The sequence below is a fragment of the Alosa sapidissima genome, chromosome 23, assembly GCF_018492685.1.
Source record: "Alosa sapidissima isolate fAloSap1 chromosome 23, fAloSap1.pri, whole genome shotgun sequence".
Classification (NCBI taxonomy): Eukaryota; Metazoa; Chordata; class Actinopteri; order Clupeiformes; family Clupeidae; genus Alosa; species Alosa sapidissima.
In genome coordinates, this window is record NC_055979.1 from 23,662,540 (window position 1) to 23,685,343 (window position 22,804).

Sequence of the window (22,804 nt, forward strand, 5' to 3'; positions counted from 1 at the left end):
AAGCAGAACCTTCTAGGCGAATAGGGGAAATGGCTATAAACCTACATTTGTAGGGCAGACAATAATATATTGTTTGTAACAAACTGCTGAATGAAGACTGAATGAAGCCATACACAAAAGCTTTGATTAAAAAACGGACGTAGAACCACTAACATAGATGTCGAGTCACTACTCGTTTGCAGAAATCAAGCGTCTTTTCAATGTCAATATTATTCTCAATTCATTCATAACACTTTCATACACAACACCAGTTGACCAAAGTGCAACCAAACAAAGTCAAAAAAAGGCTATATAATATATAATATAGTTTAACAGTACAGTATAACATTTATGTGCACCAAACCTGTGACTTTGTGGGGGATGGTATAGGTGTGTGTGTGTGTGTATGTGTAGTGTATGTGAAAAGTTGTGTAAGTTATTTAAAACCATTTATTGTTTATTTCTCTTTTCTGTAATGTCAGCTCCAACACGGCATACACATCAGCCAGCATGGTAATTAACAGCCTTCTATATCATCAGCTGTCCATGGTGTAATTGTTGTATGTAGCTCCTTCTTTTTGTCCCCTCTTACATTGTACTTGACTTATGTAAATATTGCATGTTTGTTTGAAATAAATCACACTTTTTCATCACTAAATAAAAAATGACATTTATTTCCATAAAGCACACACCAGATATTGTTCACATTTGCTCAGAGAGTATCCTATCCCTCCACCATGGTAATTATATTGGCAGATTCAGGACAATCTGCCTACACACACATGAAAGGTATGTATGAGCTGTCAGCTTGCTGTGGTGAGATGCATGTCAAAATATAAGAATTTTATAATTCACTTTTTGTCAAAATCAAACAATGGAAGTATTAATACATGAAATGGTGGTGGATCTGGGTAGCCTAGACTCTGCTAAAAAAAAACAATATATAGCATGTGTGAATGGAAAGGTGGGCACAAATGCAGCACAAACTATTCTGTTACAAACTACAACACTGGCTCATAAAATGTAACAAAATAAAATACAAAATACTGATGTGAAAAAAGTATATAATTAAAATACAGGTAATTAGTAATTTGAAAATCATAAATACCCACACAATAATCATGGTATACCAACTTTTAAAAGAAACTACAAGGCATATTGAAAATGTATCCCCAAGAGACAAGAAATACTATTTTCTGATTGACTGGCAGAGGGCTATTAATTCTGTACATTGTGGCTCCTGTAGATCTGAAAATAAATGTAACCAGCGTCCCATATCAACGTAAACGATGATTGAACTGACATGAAGCAGACCTCGCAACAATGGAATCAACTGTAACATAGCAAACTACCCACCATCATTTCCAAAACCCATGAATGTAGTACGACAAATTTAACAGGTCGGCCTCTTTTTAAACTGAACTGCATTTCCCTTTTTGTGCTATAAATGCATGCCTATTGCCTACTTAAATGACTGACAACATGGGGGACAAACAGAATAACATGCTGTAAGGGGTCCCGATATACAGAATTAATTAACTTGGTAGAGAACTCTTAACTCTTAACTCTTTTCGCATCGGGGAGGTCTTTGCGTCCGTCTTCTCCAACGTTAGCTATTACAGTATATAAGGGACTGCCCTTTGTGCGCCTTGCATCAGACGTGGCCAGCCAATCATGGCTGGCGTAGTGAGAAAGTGCTTCTGAGGGATACGCGGGGAGGCATACCCCATATGTGAGATATCTCACTCATGCTATCCTAGCGTTCATGGGCTTCGTAAAACCCTTTTCCCCAGTGAAAACATCATCATTCCGCATCATTCACGTCACGTAATTGTGAGTCAGAGGTCGGAAACTGGGGCTAGATTTTGCTAACAGAGTGGCCCAGTTAGGGGCTCGTCATCACTTTTGTCGTCACAATGTAGTTCGTTTGTAGTCCATGTGGCCTTTCATGTCCAACAGTTTTAATGTGAACTTGGGAATTTGCCGTTGTTGTCACTTGAAAGCTGCATCTTTCTTTCACAAGTGTCTTACACTATATTTTAAGCAAATACAGTTGTTTATTTAGGATTAGTGAGTGTATGTTTTAACCTTTGTTGTGGCATCCGTGTTTGTCACACATTACGACGGCAAAGCACATGAACACTTGCTGTGGGAAAAACAAAGTAGCCACGGGGGCGGTCCTTGTCATTCCGAAGTGCCATGAATGCACCATTTCAGAGAACCGGGGTTACGGTCGTAACCTGAAGTTTTTGTGTTTTCCACTTTTGAAGTAACTTAAGTGAGTAGCCTATTTGACAATTTGAGATAGTCTACATTCTTTTTCCATATACATTTTTTTTATTTTGCTATTGTTGCTATTCTCCCATTTACAAATTTTGAGTTTTGTGAAATATTGCTTTACATTGACAATGGATGAGTTAAACTTGTCTGGTATCAGTAGGGGTCAGAGATTACAGAGTCATTTACATTAAATATGGGCATTGTTGGATTTACAACACGGTTACCATGTTAACGTTAGGCTAAGGTTAATCATGCTGGTCTCTCAACACATAAAGTTAAGTAGACGTTGTAACTGTGTTGTAAATCCAACAATACCCATATTTATGATAAATACTTATGCCTATTATGAGTAGGGCTGTCACTTTTGTGAAAAAATCCTGTTCGATTCTTGAGACATCATTTTTCATTGAATCGATTGTAAAATCGATTTTTCATGTCTAAAGACGTTTCAATTTTCAACGCCAAATATAGGCCAATCCACGAACAACTAACAGGCATTAGGATAAACGTAAAGGGGGCGCTTGAAGACGCACAATGGCGTGAAGTTTCGTGCACAATGACAAACAGGAGTGCAACATTCTCGAAAAACAATAAGCAGAGTGGACTGCCATAACATCGGTGAAAAACATTACTGCAGGCTTTAACGTGGCTGCGTTTACAATTAGAAATGTCAAACAAATGTTGCCTATGTAGAACTCACGACTGCACAGTTTGCATACCGCTTTGTTCTCTAAACCCCGAAGTGCTTCCATCTCGAACTCCTCAAGTTATTAGGGCCTATCACCAGAGACTTTCTAATGTGGAGACACAGCACTCAAAAAATACTCCATAGAAATGCATGGGGCTAGTTTGTCACGCCAATATGGCCGTTGTCTACACATATCCCACCCCTTCCTCTGCAAAACGTCTACATGTGAATACATTGAGCCAATCATGTGGTGTGTTGTGAAGACATCGTGCCAATCATGTGTTGTGATCTCGCTGCTGGAGCAAGATTGGTGTCGTGAAGCCTTGCGCACGCGCAGTTCGACTCAAAGACTGTGCCCGATGAGTGCCCATAAAACGTTGGTATACGGCTGCCGAGTGGAGGGGCTTGCCTAAAAGGACTTTGCTATCACTCGTATCTCTCATGTCGCACAGGTTGATCGCGTTTTCCTCAATATTTTGGCAAAACACCAGCAGCACAGCAGCCGATTGAAACAGCTGTTTCCGGTGCGTGAAATTGGTGGGAATTTTATTTTTGATGATGATTACTGCACTTCGGAATTCTTTGTTATTTTTCTGCTTGTTTGTGAGTTTTGTTACATCTACCTTTTTCATTTGTTTAATTCGTTTAAAATGAATAGTGTACATATTTGGTTAAAATCGATTCCCTATTTTAGTTTTCGAAACTTGTGTTGGTTGGTCCAATCGATTGTGCGATTTTCGAACGTAAAGTGACAGCCCTAATTATGAGTATATTATAAATAAATATGATAAATACCTTTTTTCCTGATTCCCACTGACACTAGTAAATGACGCTAGGCGTTGTAGACTTCAGCAGCCAATGAGCACTTAATCTCCCCTGAATTTTCTGATTGGTTGACAATTGTGGAAGAAACGCAACACTGTCGACAGTTTTGAGCGAGCACACAGATGAAGTTGAGCGAGCGCGACAGAGATCTCCTGAGTGAGCGGAGGAACAGTTTATGTGAGCACATACAATGAAACTGAAAGAAAGGGGGCTGATGTTGCACATACATACTGTATTGTAATTAGCAAACAGGCAAAGACATTTGTGGAGCACAACATAGATTCCTGTTTACTCAACTACAATTTTTTTTGTGCTCGAGTTTAATTTTTTCTCAAAAATGTAATTTTGCTCGCTCGCTCAAAATATTTTTCTGCGCTCAAATTGTGCTACTGCTCGCTCATAAAAGTGGAACAAATGTAACTCCATAGATCACGTCACTCCTTTCTTCATATGTAAATATGTCTGAACGTTTTATCCTTTCTGGACCATCTTTTGTGTCAGTTTGGACTATTTCATCTAGCCACTCATGTTTAAACGTTAGGCCGACCTTTTTCTGGGGCACCTGCTCTGCCTTTCTGTTTGCCATGGTAGCCTACAGTTAGCCTGGAAAATCCAGACCCTGTTAATCTAGAAAGATTAAGGGTCTGGCCACAAATAATGAAAATGGCTCAACTCGAGGGGCGGGACCAAGCATGCATTTGAAAATCTCACTGCACACTATTGGATAACACTACGACCAATGTTTACTGACTGATTCCGGACTTCGACACAATTGGATAACACTTCGACCAATGTTTACTCACTGATTCGTTGCAGCGTTGTCGTCATCTGTTTAGCTCGCCTCTGGCCCGCCTATATCAGATACACCGATATGATTGGTTCCTCGCGATGTAAGGGGTAAAAGTAACGTGCATCAAAACTTATTGGCAGAGTGTCTCGCAGAGACAATTTAAATTGTGCTCTCGCGAGAACTCTGGATTTCCAACTGCTGGAGCAGGGCCCGCCAAGAGTTAATCTGAGTACCCAGAAGTTTGCATCATGCTGAACGAACTTCTGTGCCAAAACCTTCACAACTGGAAAACAGCTACTTTCAGAGACGCCCACTAATCTCACTTCCGTTGTGTTCATGGGCAAAAGTCCGTACTGAAACCAGTGCGAAATAGCTGCCAATACAAACTTAATTTAAGCATGTTTAGAGTCGATTTTTTGAAGAAACTGAAGTTCGTAACAACAGTTGCTTTAAACCTCTGCAGAAGTTATGTCTCATTTGCCTAAGCAAAGGCTAACCAGAAATGGCTACAAAGCTAAACTAAACGCCATCGTTTTGGTTGTTAGTTCGCTGTCGGCAGTATTTTCATGAAACACCCAGTACATGTGCATACTCTCACAAAGTCTGCCATCTCTCCGCGATTGGCTATTGAAAAACTTTGTTCGAAATCAGAGACATTCCCCCCGCCCTATTTTCCACTGAATCCAGGCGTATTCCTCTAGACTAGCCAAGAGTAGCCTAAAGGATACAGTATTTTAAATGGTTATTACCTAGCCTACGTGGCCTTTGATGCTCTGATTTTTAACCCCTGAAAAAAAATTGTTGGCCTGAAAAATGTGCGCGGTCTGAAAAATCTATTGTGCGGCCACTTCGACTGGCCTGCGCGGCCATGCGCACACACAGCTTAGAGGGAACATTGCTCACAACCTGTAGAAAGCGTTACGTTTGTGTGGCAGTGCACTACCACCTAGCCGCCTGGCGTGCTTTTACTACATCGAATTTTACACACTTTTTCATCACTGTATGCACGCAGACCCCCCCCCCCCCAAAAAACACTTGTCTAAACGCGGAATAAAAAGTTAGAACGCAAGGCCACTTTACGTTTTCTCTTCACATCATTTCCATCTAAACATGGCCTTAGCTAGTTTTTTCCCCCTTTTTTTCTCCATGTCACTTCAGGGGCTCCATACATTTGTTCTGTATATTTTTCTTATTTCAAAAATAATTTTTGGTGGATTTGTGTTGACTAGTGTCAGTGTACTATGCACTATACTATGCAAGTGTACTATGCTGTACTAGTGTCAAGTGTGCTATGTGGTCTGCCAGACGGGATTAGAACTCTCCCCAACAGAACACTCTGGAAAATAGAATACATGGGTTTATTTATAATACGTGGGTTTATTTATAATAACTTTCTCCAAACCATAATAACAACAGAACACTCTGGAAAATAAAATACATGGGTTTATTTATAATTGTAGATAGAAAATACAAAATATAAAACTATATATGTATATATTTAAGATAAAAGATAAGATAAAAGATAAGATAAAAAATAATTCCAATGTATAATATAACATAATAATAATTCAAAAATATATAATAATAATAATTTTAAAAAGATGCAAACTGGTTACAAAGCAGACTAAAAAGTCAGAGATGGAATAAGGTTGACACAGATGGCTGGCACAATTTTAAACTTTAAAGGTGCAGTGAGTTCTGTATGACATCATGTTGTTGTATTTGAACCAAACATTAAATTAAACACTAGAAAGCAAAGTCACCCCCCTTAGTGATTATGTTAAAGTGTAAATCTGTCTCCACGGCTTATTTGATGTGTTTTAATGCAGAAAAACACCCTTGGGTCAATTTTCACCGGAATTACACTTTAAATGAACTGTTCCAGCCAATCATCAAATGATTTCTAAACGGTTTTATTAAGTTGAAAATTAAAAGTGTACTTACAGAACAAACAACTAGCAAATAGTGAGAAGATATCCACTCAATGTAACACAAATGTGCTACGGGTTAGAAATAGCTTAGAATCGCTTACAGTACCTTTAAACCAGGAGTACAGTTTCTGTATTTTTTACATTTTGAATAAATAGAAGCAATGAGTCATACATTTAGGTACATAAGAGATGGTGACCCTTTGCACTGTATTGTACAATAGACCAGTGTATGTGTGCAGGAACACGCATATGAATGGATAGACAGGTCGAGGGACATTACCACTGCTGTTACAGCGCAGCGTCATTGGAAGTTGTTTTTTTTTTTGGTCTGATTTATTTTTGATAATTATATTTATGATTGTAGATCTACATGAATTGGAATTTGTGTCCCTAGTTTAGACCCTAGTTAGTTCAAATGTTTTCTTTCATGGCAAGTGTGCCTCCAAGAGGCACATGATGACCGTAGCTTATTATGACATGACAGTCATTCATGAGGATCTGGGTGTGGCCAGGCTAGGATATGGCAAAAATATGGCATTGCCCCCCTAACCAATTTACTCTTCTGACCTTTCTTCATCCTACTCACTGTGCTGAGCAGCCTTCCTATTCCCTGTTCTCTTCACTACCATCACTTCCATTATCCTCCATCACATCTTTTCTAGCTACAAGGACAGACCCCTGTGCAAGCATGAAGCATACGATTGATAATAGCCTCTTATCCTCAGAGCTCAGAGCTTTCAGAGTTCATCTCTCTTTGGTGTTGTTGTCCTGAAAACACAACACTTCTGCTGCTCTTACATAACTTGCACCACTATGCCACTTTCTTTATTACTTAGGTCAAACAGAACTACCCAAGCCTTTTATTGGCCTGACTTTGCACTAGTATTTTATTGACTGTCTACGCACAATTTCAACCAAATTTTGCTGCTCTTATTTTTTCATTATTATATGTGCCCTCTTATTTACTTATTTACTTACTTTTTTGTTTACTTGAATGTTATGTTTGTCTGTGGACTTAAATTGGAAAAATATGTCTTGTCTTCACCGTGGGATAGTGAGAAACGTAATTTCGATCTCTTTGTATGTCTGGAACATGTGAAGAAATTGACAATAAAGCTGACTTTGACTTTGACTTTGGAAAGAAGTTGTTTTCCCTTCTTTTGTTCTCTCTTCTTCCTGATTTTCATTTCTTTTTTGGTAACCTTGGTAACCCAATTTAGCTTTCTTGGAGAAAGACATTGAACCAGCAGCACAACAGTTGGGGCTCCACCACTAGCCATGCTCAACTAACAAACAAAATGCCATACCTTATGAATTGTCGTGCAGGAGGACTAAACCGTTTTGCTTTAGAAAGGGATGAGTGTGACCTTCAAGACAGTCTTTACTAATTTTTGTATACATAATTCAGTCAGTCAATCAAGTTCAAGTTATTCCACATATACACTAATTTGACATTTTGTCTGTCATTCAATTTTGACATCTGATTTGGAAATTAAAATAAACTGTAAAATAAAATATATTCCAAACTTTTCAAGGGCACTCCCCCCCCCCCCCCCCCCCCCTTAGGGCCATTGTAATCAGTCCCACTTTCCCCCCAGTCTGGCCCCCGTGAATAGCTTACACTGGGTCTCATATATTACATGTAAGTGAAGTGTATTTGTGTGTAGGCCTTAAGTAGAGGCTTTTAAAATTTTCGATATTCTCATTACGAAGCAAGCGTCCACTTCACTTCCTCTGGGTACATTTCTGACTGCTAATTTGTTTTGTGTGTTTGTACAGCAAAGGAACTGACCTTGGTATAGGGCAGACTCAAATGTATATGTATTGTCAGAATTTATTGTAAGGTGGAAGAAAAAGGATCTGTTGTCTTCCAATATCTTCTTATTGTTCTTGTCATGAGGTACCTTTCTTTCCTGAAATTAAAAAAGAGAAAAATTAGGACATGTCTACAGTAATCTTGGCATCAAAAGACAAGCTCAATCTAAGGATGAAAGATGATGTTAATAGAGTTAAATCATGTTTTTCATCATTGTCTCTCACAACAATTCTAACTTCGTCACTCTTAGTAATGAAACCGATAAAATAATCATCTGAATCAAAAACAGATATCATCGTTCCCTTTAGTCTAGAGATCTCAAAGAAGGTAGAAGAAAATCAGTTACCAATATGTCACTCAGCAGGTCTTTCAGCATGTCATTTTTCTAAAAAACAAAATCAAACAAATAATGGCATAACACATTTTACTATTCATGACAATGCATAATGAGCCCATCTGTGGAAAGAAACACAAACGTGAAAAGTAGATTTGAATACTTCTGATTAAATACCTCAGCTTTCAAGGTGAAGGACCCTTCCCTTTCCTTCTCACAGGTTAGGAATTTAAAGGAGCCAGGAAATTGCAGGACAACATGTTTATCCATTTTAAGCATAGTGATCTTTTCTGAAAAAAAGATGTAAATAAATTCAATATATAAAACTCATTTTTATGTTTGTTTGTTTCTGTTTGCTTCCCTCTTTATAATTCATTCATATCATTATGATTAGCTTTCATGAGTTGCTATCTTCATCATACGCCTCTGGAGTAGACTGTAAATTGTAAATAATATCATAAATTGTTTAGAGTGAACACGTTCTTCCATTGTTCCATTGTGTAGTAGCCAATAATATTGTGTGCACAGGTTCATATTTATTACAGTTTTGTGAAGATTACCATACAACCGCAAGTGCTGGGGGGCAAACTGGCGAATCTTGGCTTTTTTATGGAAAAATGAGTTTGTCCTTAGTTGGAGCCAACAGGTCAGATTTAATTCAGCTACCACCTCTCTAAAGTCTATAAACAAGGTCCCACAGCACTGATTTATTTCAGCTACCTCCTCTCTAAAGTCTGTAAACATTGACCCACAAGTTCAGATTTAATTCAGCTACCTCCTCTTTAAAGCGCTGTGTTTAATTCAACAACCTCCTCTCTAAAGTCTATAAACAAGGCCCCACAGCACTCATTTATTTCAGCTACCTCCTCTCTAAAGTCTGTAAACATTGACCCACAAGTTCAGATTTAATTCAGCTACCTCCTCTTTAAAGCGCTGTGTTTAATTCAACAACCTCCTCTCTAAAGTCTATAAACAAGGCCCCACAGCACTGTGTTTGGTCTCCCATACTGTATACTCTCTACACCAATGAGCGTCCAGCTCTCGCCCCCCCACACAGATATTTTAAAGAGCAACTTGCAGGTTGGAAACCCCTATAAAGCATAGTGTAGATAAATAATGAAGAAACTATCTGAAAGAAAAAATACATATAACAATGCCAGAAACAACATATTGTGAAATTTTGAGAAAAAAACTTCCGCATCTACAGTATCCCTGCACCTTGACCACCTGAATTTCCCTTTTTGGCATAATAAAATTAAGTTTGCCTTGATTACACTGTGGTGTACTGAAAATATCATAAAATAATTTGGGTCAAAAAGGTCTGGGCGGTGCGTGGATATCAGGCATGTGCAGAGTTTTAAAAATGTAACAACTAAATGTACCGCATAGCGGTACAAAATATGACCTGACCGCCACTCAGTCCTTTTCATCCTCCCCCGCTTGTCAATTTGTCTGCATCTTCTACTCCACCCCCTTACTCTTGCAACTTTTGTGTATGCTTGTATGTGTGTGTGTGGGTGTGTGTGTGTGTGTGTGTGTGTGTGTGAGTGTATGCATTTGATGTGTGCATGTCAATTTGTTTCCATCTCCTATAGAGCCTGACCAATATGGGATTTTGAAAGCTGATAACCTACCGACTTCAATATTTGAGTTATTCAAAAACCGATAACCGATTTATCGGCCGATAGACATTTTTAATAAAATATTTAACATGTAAAAATGTTCTCCCATAACAAGGTTGTAATCAAGGTGGGGCATTATGTATTTGAATAGGCCTAACTATCTAGATACCTAATGAAAGGCTCTTCATATACAGTAATTTATTTGTTTAAGATATAAGAGTGTATAAAATAGAAAGAACAAGAATAAAATAAGTTTTTGTTCTGTGATAACCACATTGCCATAAACTACATTGTGAGCAGTTCATACTTGCAGTGTCCTTCCTGTAGAAAACCCATAGCCCAAAAGCATGCCTGCAGGTAGGCATGCTTTAAGAATAAGATGACATGGAAAAGCATCATTCCAGCTAAGCATTCAATAATGAACATTGAATATTAGATTATAATGCTCTTCATCCTGCACTTATTCTTAATACTATTATAATGTTACTGTTTCTGCACTACAATGGTACTGTTACTACACTGCACATACTGTAGCTATAGCCTACATACCTGTTTATATGGTTCATACTAAATATCCATATTTATTCAGTTTCTGTAATTTCTGTATTCTGTTAATACACTGCATCTATATTGTTCTTACTACTACTATAATGGTACTGCCACTACATTGCACATATCTGTACATGTAGTTCATACATTGTTCATACGTGACTGTTTTCCCAAGACGGCGCCAGCCTGTATATGTGAACGGTACTGTTTCTAAACTATCTTTTTAATAAACTGTCTGTACACTTACAAAGTTCTTAAAGCTTTGGTTTTCATGTAGGGACCCTCATTATGCTACCGTGGAAGTGTGATGCTATTTTGAACCTTGTTAGTGGTATAGAAATAGCTATTTCTTTTTACTTTGCGTGTTATTATTAACCCCTAGGTTCATTTTGGGCCGGAATTTACTTTAAATATTAGTTCTTTTTTGTTAGTGGCTTTGGATAATAGTGTCAGCTGAATAAACATAATGATGCAAATGATGAGGCCATACCTCCTGTGTCATTAAAGCCAGGGCCCACAGCCGTCCATCCGAGGTACTCACTGCCTTTATTCGCAAGCCTAATTGATTTACATTCCCAGAGCTCTAGATCTGAAACAAAGGAAATGAATAAACAGAAACTAATGCAAAACTTAATTGAGGTGAATCAATAACAATTTTACATTAATTTCAATAGCAATGATGATTGCTGAATGTGAAAAAAAAAAATTGTATGGGCTTAAAATCGTGTACAATCGCTGACTTTACCTTTAAATATTACACATTCAGAAAAGTTCATACATCAATTAACAATATTCACTAAGATGTTTAGATGGACAGCTCCTATCTAAGATATACTCAAGACAGACATTAAAGTAGAGGATCAGGAAATAAAGAAGAATGGCCAATTACAGAGATGTTGACTCTCTAAAATACACCGATCATCGCAGTCTGTACACAGCAAATCAATCTTGGCATCTTGCAGTGTCACAATTAGTGTGGTTTCTTCAAAGGTGTTGCTGGAGTCCCCTTGATGCTTAAGAGACATAATCAGAGAGCACATTAGAGAGGCTGCTTAAAGGAGAATTCCGGTGTGATATTGACCTAAAGTGTATTGAAACATGATACCGAGTGTGAACGTATGTCTCATAGCCCATCTCGACTTGTCCCCTGCACTCCAAAATCTGGCGCTAGTTAGCCGATGCTACCAACAACTTTTTCAGTAGTGGTGCTTCGGCATCGGGCTAGCCATGCAAATAAATCACTGTTTTACACCCATTTACGAGGCTCAATGTATCTCCACACTTCATTGGTAGACTTCCTAGGGCCCTGACATTTAAAACGAGACATTGAGAACTTTGAAAAAGCACTGGTAGTTTACTTACAAGACGATTTATACAGACAGTATCTTCACGAAGTTTAACGTTTGCAGCCATCTTGAATTTAGTCACGATAAGTCGAACAACGAGTAAGAATGAACAGGTATGATAAGGGATCAGATTCCAAAAATAATTCAGTGGAAATGCATGGATTCCAGTTTCTTCCAGTAGCAGCAACTGGAATCCATGTATTTCCACTGAATTATTTTTGGAATCTGATCCCTTATCATAGCTGTTCATTCTTACTCGTTGCTCGACTTATCAGGGCCCTCGGAAGTCTACCAATGAAGTGTGGAGATACATTGAGCCTCGTAAATGGGTGTAAAACAGTGATTTATTTGCATGGCTAGCCCGATGCCGAAGCACCACTATTGAAAAAGATGTTGGTAGCATCGGCTAACTAGCGCCAGATTTTGGAGTGCAGGGGACAAGCCGAGATGGGCTATGAGACATACGTTCACACTCGGTATCATGTTTTGATACACTTTAGGTCAATATCACACCGGAATTCTCCTTTAAGTGTGTGAGAGTAGGCCTAGATACAGTGCCTAAACTAATGTTAATTAATTAAAAATGTATCATTCAAAATAAGCAATTGCATACATATTCACCCCCCCCCCCCCTTAAAGTAACTGCCCTAAATCAACAGCCAATTAGTGCTAATAGTCTCACAATAAGTGAAACGGAGATTGCCTGAGTGCAGTGAATGTGTACAGTATAGTAATATAAAGACACCTGTGTCTGGAAGGTCCAGTCACTGGTCAATCAGTATTCCTGGCTATAATTCCACTATGAAACAAACAAACTTAAAAAAGACAAGATTATTGACAAGAAAAAGTGAGGGGATGGATACAAAAAAATGTTCAAGTCACTGAACATCCCCTGGAGTTCAGTGAAATCCATCATTAATGTTAGCCTGGGTTTTCCCATGCTGCCTTACGCGCGCAATTTTATTCACCCCTGGATTCCATGGAGCAAATTTTCACCTGAGTTAGTAAGCAAGATGGCGTCGTGAGTGATGTGCGCGTCGGGTGCTGTCCGCTTGTTACAATCCTAGTCCTCATGCGTTAAATCTACAGCCTGTCTTTTTCAATTTAAGTGAATTTTAAAGTGGACTTTAAGTTGTCTCAAAGAAACTTTACGTGAGGTAAAGAAACGCTAGCTTTGTTTTGCGTACTGGGCACGCTTGACCTCGCCATGGATGTCACGTCAATTTCCAATCAAACAATTTGGGACGCATTACAGCAAATGAAACGGGAAATGTTTTCCCTTATCGATACCAGAATGGACAATATTCAGACGAGCCTACAAACTATCCAAGGCTCGATGACTACTCTTGGTGACCATGTAGGCCTATCACACCTGGAACAAAGAGTCAGCGGCAACGAGGATAACTTGACTGAGCTGCAAAATCAGGTCAAATCACTAGTCAGCGAAAATAATTACCTGCGCGATAAACTGGAGGAAGCGGAGAATCGCAGCAGGGCATATAACTTGCGCTTTCTGCATGTTCCGGAAAAGGCAGAGGGTCAGAACATTCACGGCTTCATAAAAGACCTTATCCCTCTACTTCTGGGGAAAGAAAACTTTCCAACTTTACCTGTGATCCACACCCAGGATCCGAGTCCACCCAGTCCGATTATGGTAAAACTTCTCAGTCTTCAGGATAAACAGCTGATCCTGCAGCTCGCTCGAGAGAAAACTGAGCTCATCTATCAAAACACCAAGGTCTACATCTACCCTGACTACAGCCATGGCGTTCTTCAGAAACGGAAAGCATTCGACGACATCAAGAAAAAACTGCGCGAAAAAGCATTGGATTACTCTCTTCTTTACCCGGCCACACTGAGGATCATTGTTGAAGGCAAGAAAGTCCACTTCAAAAATCTACAGGATGCTGAGGCCTTTATTCGAGGCCCTGAGGCTCACCCCAGAATGTCCACTGACTCGTCTAATGAGGTACCTTGAACTGTGTTGATAACAACTCTGTGGTCCTACTGGCGACATGGACGCAGCTTATTGAAGTGAACTCAATTACTATTTTTCCTTAGAAGTAGTGCGGCTACTTTTTTTCCACCTAGCCTATTTTTCTGTAGGATATATTGGATATAAACAATTTTTTCTCTATTTTTTTTCTTTTTCACCTATTGCATCATAAACTTGTCAGAGGTGACATTATGCGGTGTTTTATGTTGGACAGTTCTCTCCTGGAGTTATAGCCTGATTTTCTGTGGCACGAACTTGAACCTGATATAATGCGTCAACGAACCTGAACTGATTTGACAGCGATGCTGTGGTTTGCGACGTGACATTTCCTTTTCCTCTTTTGTTTGCTATTTGACACCACAATTCTTGTTGATGTGACTGTGGAAACAATAATCATAACAGTGGTTGAATGTCTTATGCTTTGTGTTGTCCACCGTTTTAGTTTTGAACCCTATGATACTACTGAACTGGTGGTATGGAAGATATCTGTGAATAGAGCTATCTCTAGAAGCAAACCCTGTTATCTCCACCGAGTAGGCCTATGTTGCTGTCACTTAGTCTACCCAGCCAACTTAATTGTGTGTGTGTGTGGCTATTTTTCTAACAGTATCTCTTTTTATTATCCTAAATCCTGGGATGGATTGACATACAGTACATACAATGTCTTGAACATATTTTCAGCAAGTTGTGCTATTGTTTGACTATTTTCTACAGGGGCTAGCTCATTTACTTTAACTTTGCACCAGTAAGATATATTACCACGCCTAGCTTGTGGAGAGCATAGTACATGAAACTAAGACAATAAAAGTGTAAGACTTAAATGGTTAGCTTCAGCCACTTCACCTCATAATAAGTTTATAGTTGGCAGCACCTGAAGGCCTCTTGTATTTCTGATGCCCTGGCCTATTATGTTGGTATTTGTGTTGGCGTGTGTGTGTGTGTGTGTTCTCTTCCTCCCCATCCGTACACCAACGCCGTTCACTCTTTATTAATTATCCCTGAATAGTCAACATGGGTAAAGGCCTATTTGTAATCCATCTAAATGTTAGAAGTCTTACACATAAGATCGATCTCTTGAGGTCCTGGCTTGTGTATAATAATCCTAGTGTCATCACAGTCTGAGACATGGCTGAACAATGACATTTCAGATGAGGAAATAAAACTGGATGGTTATGTTCTGTACAGAGCTGACAGAGGTTCCCGAGGTGGGGGCGTTGCTACCTATGTCTCTTCAACTTTACTTTCTGATATTGTAATCCCAAATGAAAAACCGGTACACTTTGAATGTCTTTTTGTTAGTTATTTTTCACACTAATAAACAACTGATTATAGGGAATATCTATAGACCTCCAAACTCGGTGGATGAGTCAATACAGTGTATTGGTAATACTATCAATTCAGTATGCAACTCAAATGAGATGATTATTCTTGGTGATTTTAATATTAATTGGCTTGACTGCTCATCACTAAATAATCAACATTATTTTGAAAGTTTAAACCTGTCGCAACTGATTTCTGAACCTACACGGGTTGACCGTAGATCTAAGTCTTTACTGGACTGGATCCTGGTCACTCATTCTAATAGAATCATTGACGCTGGTGTTTTATCAGACTGCTTTAGTGACCACTCTATGATTTACTGTGTGTGGAAAATTAAATTACCTCGCTTGCCACCCAAGCTCATCAGAGTGAGGCAAAGTAGACACTTTAACGCAGACAACTTCATCCAAGACTTACTTGTCATTAATTGGGACAGGCTTCATCTCATACCGTACATTGAGGATGCCTGGAATTTTTTCTACACTGAAGTCATTAAAGTCATTGATAAACATGCCCCTTGGATATCAGTTAGGGTAAAGGGCCATCATTTACCATGGGTTGACACTGACCTAATATACTCCTTTAAACAGAGGGATATGGCCTGGCAGAAGTATAGACAGTCAAAAAACGCAGATTTCGATACCTATAAAAAGTTAAGAAATATCTGTACGACTAAAACTAGGAACGCTAAATCTAATTATTATAAAAATGCACTGTCTAGTAACTTTAGCAATCCCAAGAAGTTCTGGAAAAATCTTAACTCCTTACTTCATAATTCCTCTAAAAGCATGCCTACAAAAATTAAATTCAACAGCAGTGTTATTAGTGATCCCACTGCAATTGCTGATGCATTTAACCAGCATTTCTCCAACATTTGCAACACCCAATGCTCTAATGTCTCCTATCTAAGCTCATGTAAAATGCAAGGTAGCTCTTTTGACTTTTCAACAATATACCCTACAGATGTCCAGCAGGCAATTACTGATTTAAAGGTTGGCAGTGGAATGGATCCGGATGGACTGGAGGTCAGGTTCATTAAGGTTGCTTCACACGTACTTGCATTTCCTTTAGCTGATTTATTTAACCTATCATTATCCACTGGTGTGGTTCCTCCAATGTGGAAATCAGCTAGAGTTACACCTATACACAAGGGAGGGGATCCCCAGGATCCCAATAATTATAGGCCTATTTCTATCATTAGTAGCGTAGCAAAGGTGTTTGAGAAGCTAGTATTTAAACAATTATTCAAATATATTAATGACTCATCTATTTTGTCCCCATTTCAATCTGGCTTCCGACCAAATTTTTCTACAACCACTGCCCTAATCAAATTTACCAATGATGTATCATCTGCATTAGACATGTCAGTGGGTGCCATATTTATTGATCTTTCCAAGGCTTTCAATACGGTCAATCATTACCTGCTTCTTGACAAACTACATGCAATAGGCCTTTCTAAGGACTCTATTCTCTGGTTCAATTCTTATCTCTATGGTAGACGTCAACGTGTTTCCCTACATGGCTCTCTGTCCCAGTTTGTATTAATGGAGAAGGGTGTCCCTCAGGGTTCTTCCTTAGGGCCACTTTTATTTTCCCTATTCATAAATGAGCTTCCACAAATCTGCTCAGACTACAATATTCATTTGTACGCAGATGACACCGTGATATATACATCTAATGTGTCGGTTTCTAAGATCCAGTCTTCATTACAGTCTAACTTTGTTGCCATGCAACACTGGTTCCAGACCAACCACCTACTATTGAATACAAAAAAATCATACTGCATGTTGTTTCCCACCAGATCAGCATCACGTACCCAAGTCTCTTCTCTTTTTCTTAAATTCCTTGATGGTTCAATACTTGCACAAGTCGAAGAATTTAAATATTTAGGACTATGGCTTGATTCGCAACTCTCATACAGGTACCACATTACCTCTGTTGTAAAAAAGATTAACAATTGCCTACGTTTATTGTATCGATCAGTAAACTGTTTCTCTCAACCAACGCGGCTGAGAATTGTTAAAACACTAATATTCCCACTGTTAGACTACGCGGACGTTGTTTATCAAAACACTTCAGACTCAAACCTGAAACCTTTAACTGTAGCATTTAATAACCTGTGTAGATTTGTTCTAAGATGTCCGTTTATGACCCATCACTTTGTATTGTATGACTCCCTGAACTTACTATCACCAAAAGCCAGAAGACAGTTTCATTGGTATCAGTTCATCTTTAAATGTGTGTACCTTGACTTCCCCCAATACCTTAAAGGCTATCTAATTCCACACAGACCTAGCCACAGATTGCGGCACACTGAACACCCCACGTTCACGGTGCCAAATATTACAAAGGAGATTGGTAGACGGACATTTAATTTAGAGCGCCCTACGACTGGAATAGTCTGCCGAGGCATATCGGATCCATAGTCTGCCTTCACTCATTCAAATTTTTCATTCTGACCTACTTACAGGCGAACTCCACATGTAAATGTTTTTGAATAATTATGATTAGGTGTCTGTATATGTTAATTTGGTGATGTGCTGAGTACTATTCTCTGTAACACCTATACTGAATATACTTTGTAAATGTGTAGGCTGAATACTGCCATGCTATGACCTATTGTTATTTTCCTCAAGGGTGGTGACGTTGGGGCGGGAGTGGGAGAGATTTTGTGTGAATGTACTGTATGTGTGAAAGTGTTGTCTTGTTCAGTGTTCTGTTTTTGTTTTTGTATTGTACTGTTGTCCTGGGGACCCCCTCGAAAACGAGATATCTTATCTCAAGGGGCTATCCCCCTAAGCAAATAAATTGAAATTGAAATTAGGGGACCAATCACAGAACAGAGGGAGGGCAGCAAGACGATGACTACATGGGGGCATCAAAACTGAAACTGAAATTAACTCCTCACTGCCCCATAGGTCTGCTTTAAGCTGCCTGTCCATAACTTGGCCCATGGGTCTGCTTTAAGCTGCCTGTCCATAACTTGGCCCATGGGTCTGCTTTAAGCTGCCTGTCCATAACTTGGCCCATGGGTCTGCTTTAAGCTGCCTGTCCATAACTTGGCCCATGGGTCTGCTTTAAGCTGCCTGTCCATAACTTGGCCCATGGGTCTGCTTTAAGCTGCCTGTCCATAACTTGGCCGACGTTGTCCCAAATTGTCCCATTCTTTCCCCTATGTGATTAGCTTGAACAACAGGACAATGGGTCAATTTACACCGAACTTACACTTTGTCCAAAGACATATGGGAGACTCCAAGGTCAAATGGAAGAAGGTTCGTTGGTCTGATGAGACCAAAACTGAGCTTTTTGGCCATCAGACTAGATGCTGTTTTTGGTGGACACCAAACACTGCACATCACCACAAAACACACCATCTTTAATTTGATTTGAAGGCCCTGGAAGGCTTGTAAAGGTCAAAGTAAAATGAATTCAGCAAAATATATGGAAGGACAATCTGATTCAGTCTGCAAGAGGACTATGACTTGGGAGAAGATTTACTTTCCAGCAAGACAATGAGCCAATGCCTACAGCGACAATTACACAGAAATGGTTTAAAGACAATAAGTGTAAATGTTCTGGAGTGGCTGAGACAAAACCCAGACCTCAATCCTATAGAAACTCTGGCTGAACATAAAAAGGGCTGCTCACCCCCGATCCCCTTCCAACCTGACAGAGTTTTGCAAAGAAAAATGAAGTAAAACTGCAGTATCTAGATATGCAAGCCTATTTGAGACCTATTCATGCAGGCTCCATGCGTTAATTGCGAAGGTCTACTCAATGTTGTCTACTCAATGCTGACTTAAATTGATCAAGATTCCATTCATAAAAAAGGGGGTGAATACTTTTTATAGGCACTGTATACAGTAAGTCTGATAGATAAAATGGGTAAAAAGACATAAAAATGTTCACTGCATTTCAGCAAAGATATTTTGAATAACAACTGATGAGTGAGAAGTTACAGTTCAGTAAGACTGCTGTTCACAATGCAGTCGTAAAAGTTGTGAATTCAGGAACTTTTAAGAATTCTGTGGCTTTTTCATTACTTTTTTTATTTAAAAAGTTACAACACTAAGTCAATGTAAGGATGACCCAAAATGGCCACCACTATGCTATGGTTAAAGGCAACTCACCGAATTGTCCGTTGCTCCATGATCTTCAGTTATTGTCTTAAAACATGAAGATGACAGTAGAGTGAGTTCAGAACAGGATTCATCAGCATACAATGAGACAATGATCTTAAAGAATATTTAGTTCCACATTTAAGAGCTATGTCAATATTTAGCAATTTATGATAAATATCACTATCTGAAAACACCTGTCTAACATCACATTACTATCTGAAAACACCTGTTTTACTCCTCTAAAAGGGCTTTCGCTAAAGAGTGAAGTGCCGATGTTTATTGGTGTGGTACTGTGTGCTGATATAATACAGTAACAGTGAATGGGGTAAACTTATTTAAGTGTGAGGATTGTAAAAACATTTACCCTTACCAAAGAGAATTCACCTTGACTACCACTCAGCAATTTGAAAAATTGTTCTGAAGTCGCACCCAAAAGATCTTTGTCATTCAGCTTCATGAGTTTAAATCCTTTTCTGTGGAGGCATCAATAATGGCAGTCATGGTATCATTTGGTTTCATTTTTTTCACCATTTCATGTTTAGACCATGCATGCACAAATTGTTTTTTTTATCCAACATGCTCTATCACTGTACATTAAATAAGTCTTCAGACTGTACATAGCTAACAAAACCTAAAATACAAAGAGGTTTATAAAGGTGGTAGGTGGAACATTTTCATTTCTTACTTTAGGGGCTCTATATCTCCAGACCGCACGTTCCCCACAGCAGTCACCACTTTATAATGATTTTCTCCATTTATCAGTTGGTAGTGGATATAAATGCTGCAAAATACCGGTCCAGTCTTGAAGACAAAGAGAAAACATAACAGGTAAGGTAAGTCCATGGTACAGAGGAAACGATCTTGGGACTAGGGTTGCAAATTTATAGAAATGTTCTTAATCGACTTTCACTAATGTTAATGAACAATAATCAATTATTCATTAAACCCACCCACCCCCATCACCACACACATTATTATAACACACACACAGCAGACCTAATACATTCCGCAATAAATGACTATTGGAAAAAAGCCATTTTACATTCACCTTTAAAATAGGCCGGATATATGATCGCCACGGAAACATATTTATTGATCATTTTATGTGGTTAGGCTGTGCAATGCAACATGTTGCTTATAGGCTTGAAAAAGAAATAGTCAGGACACTTGTAGGAAAACAAAGAAAGCATAATATCAACAACGAAAACATACCGTGCCATTTTACATTTAACTGTTTAACTGTAGGCTATTTAATAGTCGCAGCAATTTATTCATTGCCACTTTCATGTGGCTTAAGGCTACGCAACGGAACATAAGCCAAGGCTACTTGAAATAGGCTGGAGTGGACACCTGAAGGAAAAAACACATCGGGAAAAATATAAAAACATGCCCTAATGCCATGTTTCATTCAAGTTTTTAAACTGTATTGGATAGTCACGGCAACGTCTTTATTGGCAAGCAGTTGGCTATGCAACGCTACATGTAGGCTACGCTAAAAAAAAAGTGCTGGAGCTGGACACCTGTAGGCTAACCAAAAAAACTGTGACCATTAAACAACTGCCTGATCCAGCGATTTCTTAAAGTTACAGATGAGTTAGTCTACATGTTTTCACTGTAGACTAAATGTACACATCTACATGTTCTGGGGTGAGGTGTGTGGCAATCGGTTTACTGTCAGTCCGGCTGCTGAAAATTCTCGCTCAGATGGGACTGAGTTTGCGGATAGGCCTTCACATATAGCCTACACTTATAAATAGCACTGTGCAAATTTAGCAAACATCGGGAATCTTGTTGCATTGATCACCAATCTGTGGGATTTGTATACTCTCCTCATTCACTAATATTATTTTCCTAATGATTTTTTTAACTGTGTTCTTAAGAAGGTCGAGATGTTGAGATGAGATGACATTTATTACACACTAGATTACATTGCTGCTTCAATCCGGTCACCAATTCATGCATTGCACGGCATTGCTGTGTGTGCAATACAATGTAACAATTTGTTTTCCAGACAGTTAGCTAAAGGCTACATGTAGCACAAAACAATAACAATGACTAGCCTGCTTATGCCCCTCTTGGCTCGAGAGAAACACGACAGCACTTGTTGAAATTGAAATAGGTGAAATTGAGTTACTAAAAAAAGTTTTTATTATTAATTCACATTTACCATACCCAACAAGGGTGAATGAGGGATGCGTTCTCGTGTTCTACACCAATGTCCAGCACTAACGAGACAGCTGCTGCCCTGGAGACATCCATGTTCTTCCCAAAAAGACTAGAAATCCCAGCGTTCGCGCTAGCAACTCATTCGTACATGTTGTACGGGTGGACTATAAGGATTTACGAGACAAATGGAAAGGTCCATACTTCCTGAATTTTTGGTCAACGATACCCGGGACACCGAAACACCGGGTCACATGAAACTTGGTGGGCATGTAGCCCCACTATTACGGATAAGTTTAGTTTGGTCCCCAGGGGCCACCGTCTGGCGTTATAATTTATTCGCATTTTTTAACATACTGTTGACTTGCGCTAGCCTAGCACCTGCGAACTCTGCTAACTAAAAGGACTGGATGAAACGTATTGAAAACGGTCTCCAATGATAAATATCACACTTGCTAACTTGGAAATGAGGTCCTATGTCCAAAATCCTGAACCACCCCTTTAAGTGTGATATTGAGGGTATTAACACTTCGAGTGCCAAAAACGCAATATTGCATTTTTTGTTCCCATGCCTTGAGTGCCAAAAACGCAATATTGCATTTTTTGTTCCCATGCGTTGAGTGCTAAAAACGCAATATTGACAAGTCGTAGGTGAAGTACAGCTGCGCTTACGTGTGTGTGGTGTGTGTAAGGAGAAAAGACGCACAGCCACAGGGGAGGAGGCGCTAGAGGCATGCCTTGCGGCTTGCGCACAGGCATGTTACTTCAAAAGAACACGGTCATTCTCAAGAGTTTCGGTACTAATAAAATTAGGCATTGTGACATTAATTTCAGGGTATTGCGATACTTTTGTAGTATCGGTGCACCGTGCAACACTAACAGGCAACACTTCATATTTCATGAAAGACGCTATATCTCCATTTCTAGAAAAAAAAACAGGGATTTTGATGAAAACTAGCTTGGGATTTCTCAGGAACGGAGGCATGTAGAAATAAACGGTTTGTACCCACTAAGAGCTTAGTCTCACCTTTCAAACAAGCCATA

General features: G+C 39.1%; 1 protein-coding gene across 1 annotated transcript in view; it reads right to left on the reverse strand.

The window, feature by feature from the left end:
* Window positions 1-8,613: 8,613 nt before the first annotated feature.
* LOC121699050 overlaps window positions 8,614-22,804 on the reverse strand; it is a 31,657-nt gene continuing 17,466 nt past the window's right edge. Inside the window, exons 2-8 of the mRNA XM_042081648.1 lie at window positions 20,283-20,398; window positions 19,968-20,070; window positions 19,607-19,642; window positions 11,704-11,827; window positions 11,305-11,403; window positions 8,821-8,933; window positions 8,614-8,694 (exon numbers count right to left, since the gene is read on the reverse strand). Of these exons, the coding sequence (XP_041937582.1) occupies window positions 8,614-8,694; window positions 8,821-8,933; window positions 11,305-11,403; window positions 11,704-11,827; window positions 19,607-19,642; window positions 19,968-20,070; window positions 20,283-20,398 (672 nt within the window). The remainder of the gene's footprint in view (window positions 8,695-8,820; window positions 8,934-11,304; window positions 11,404-11,703; window positions 11,828-19,606; window positions 19,643-19,967; window positions 20,071-20,282; window positions 20,399-22,804) is intronic.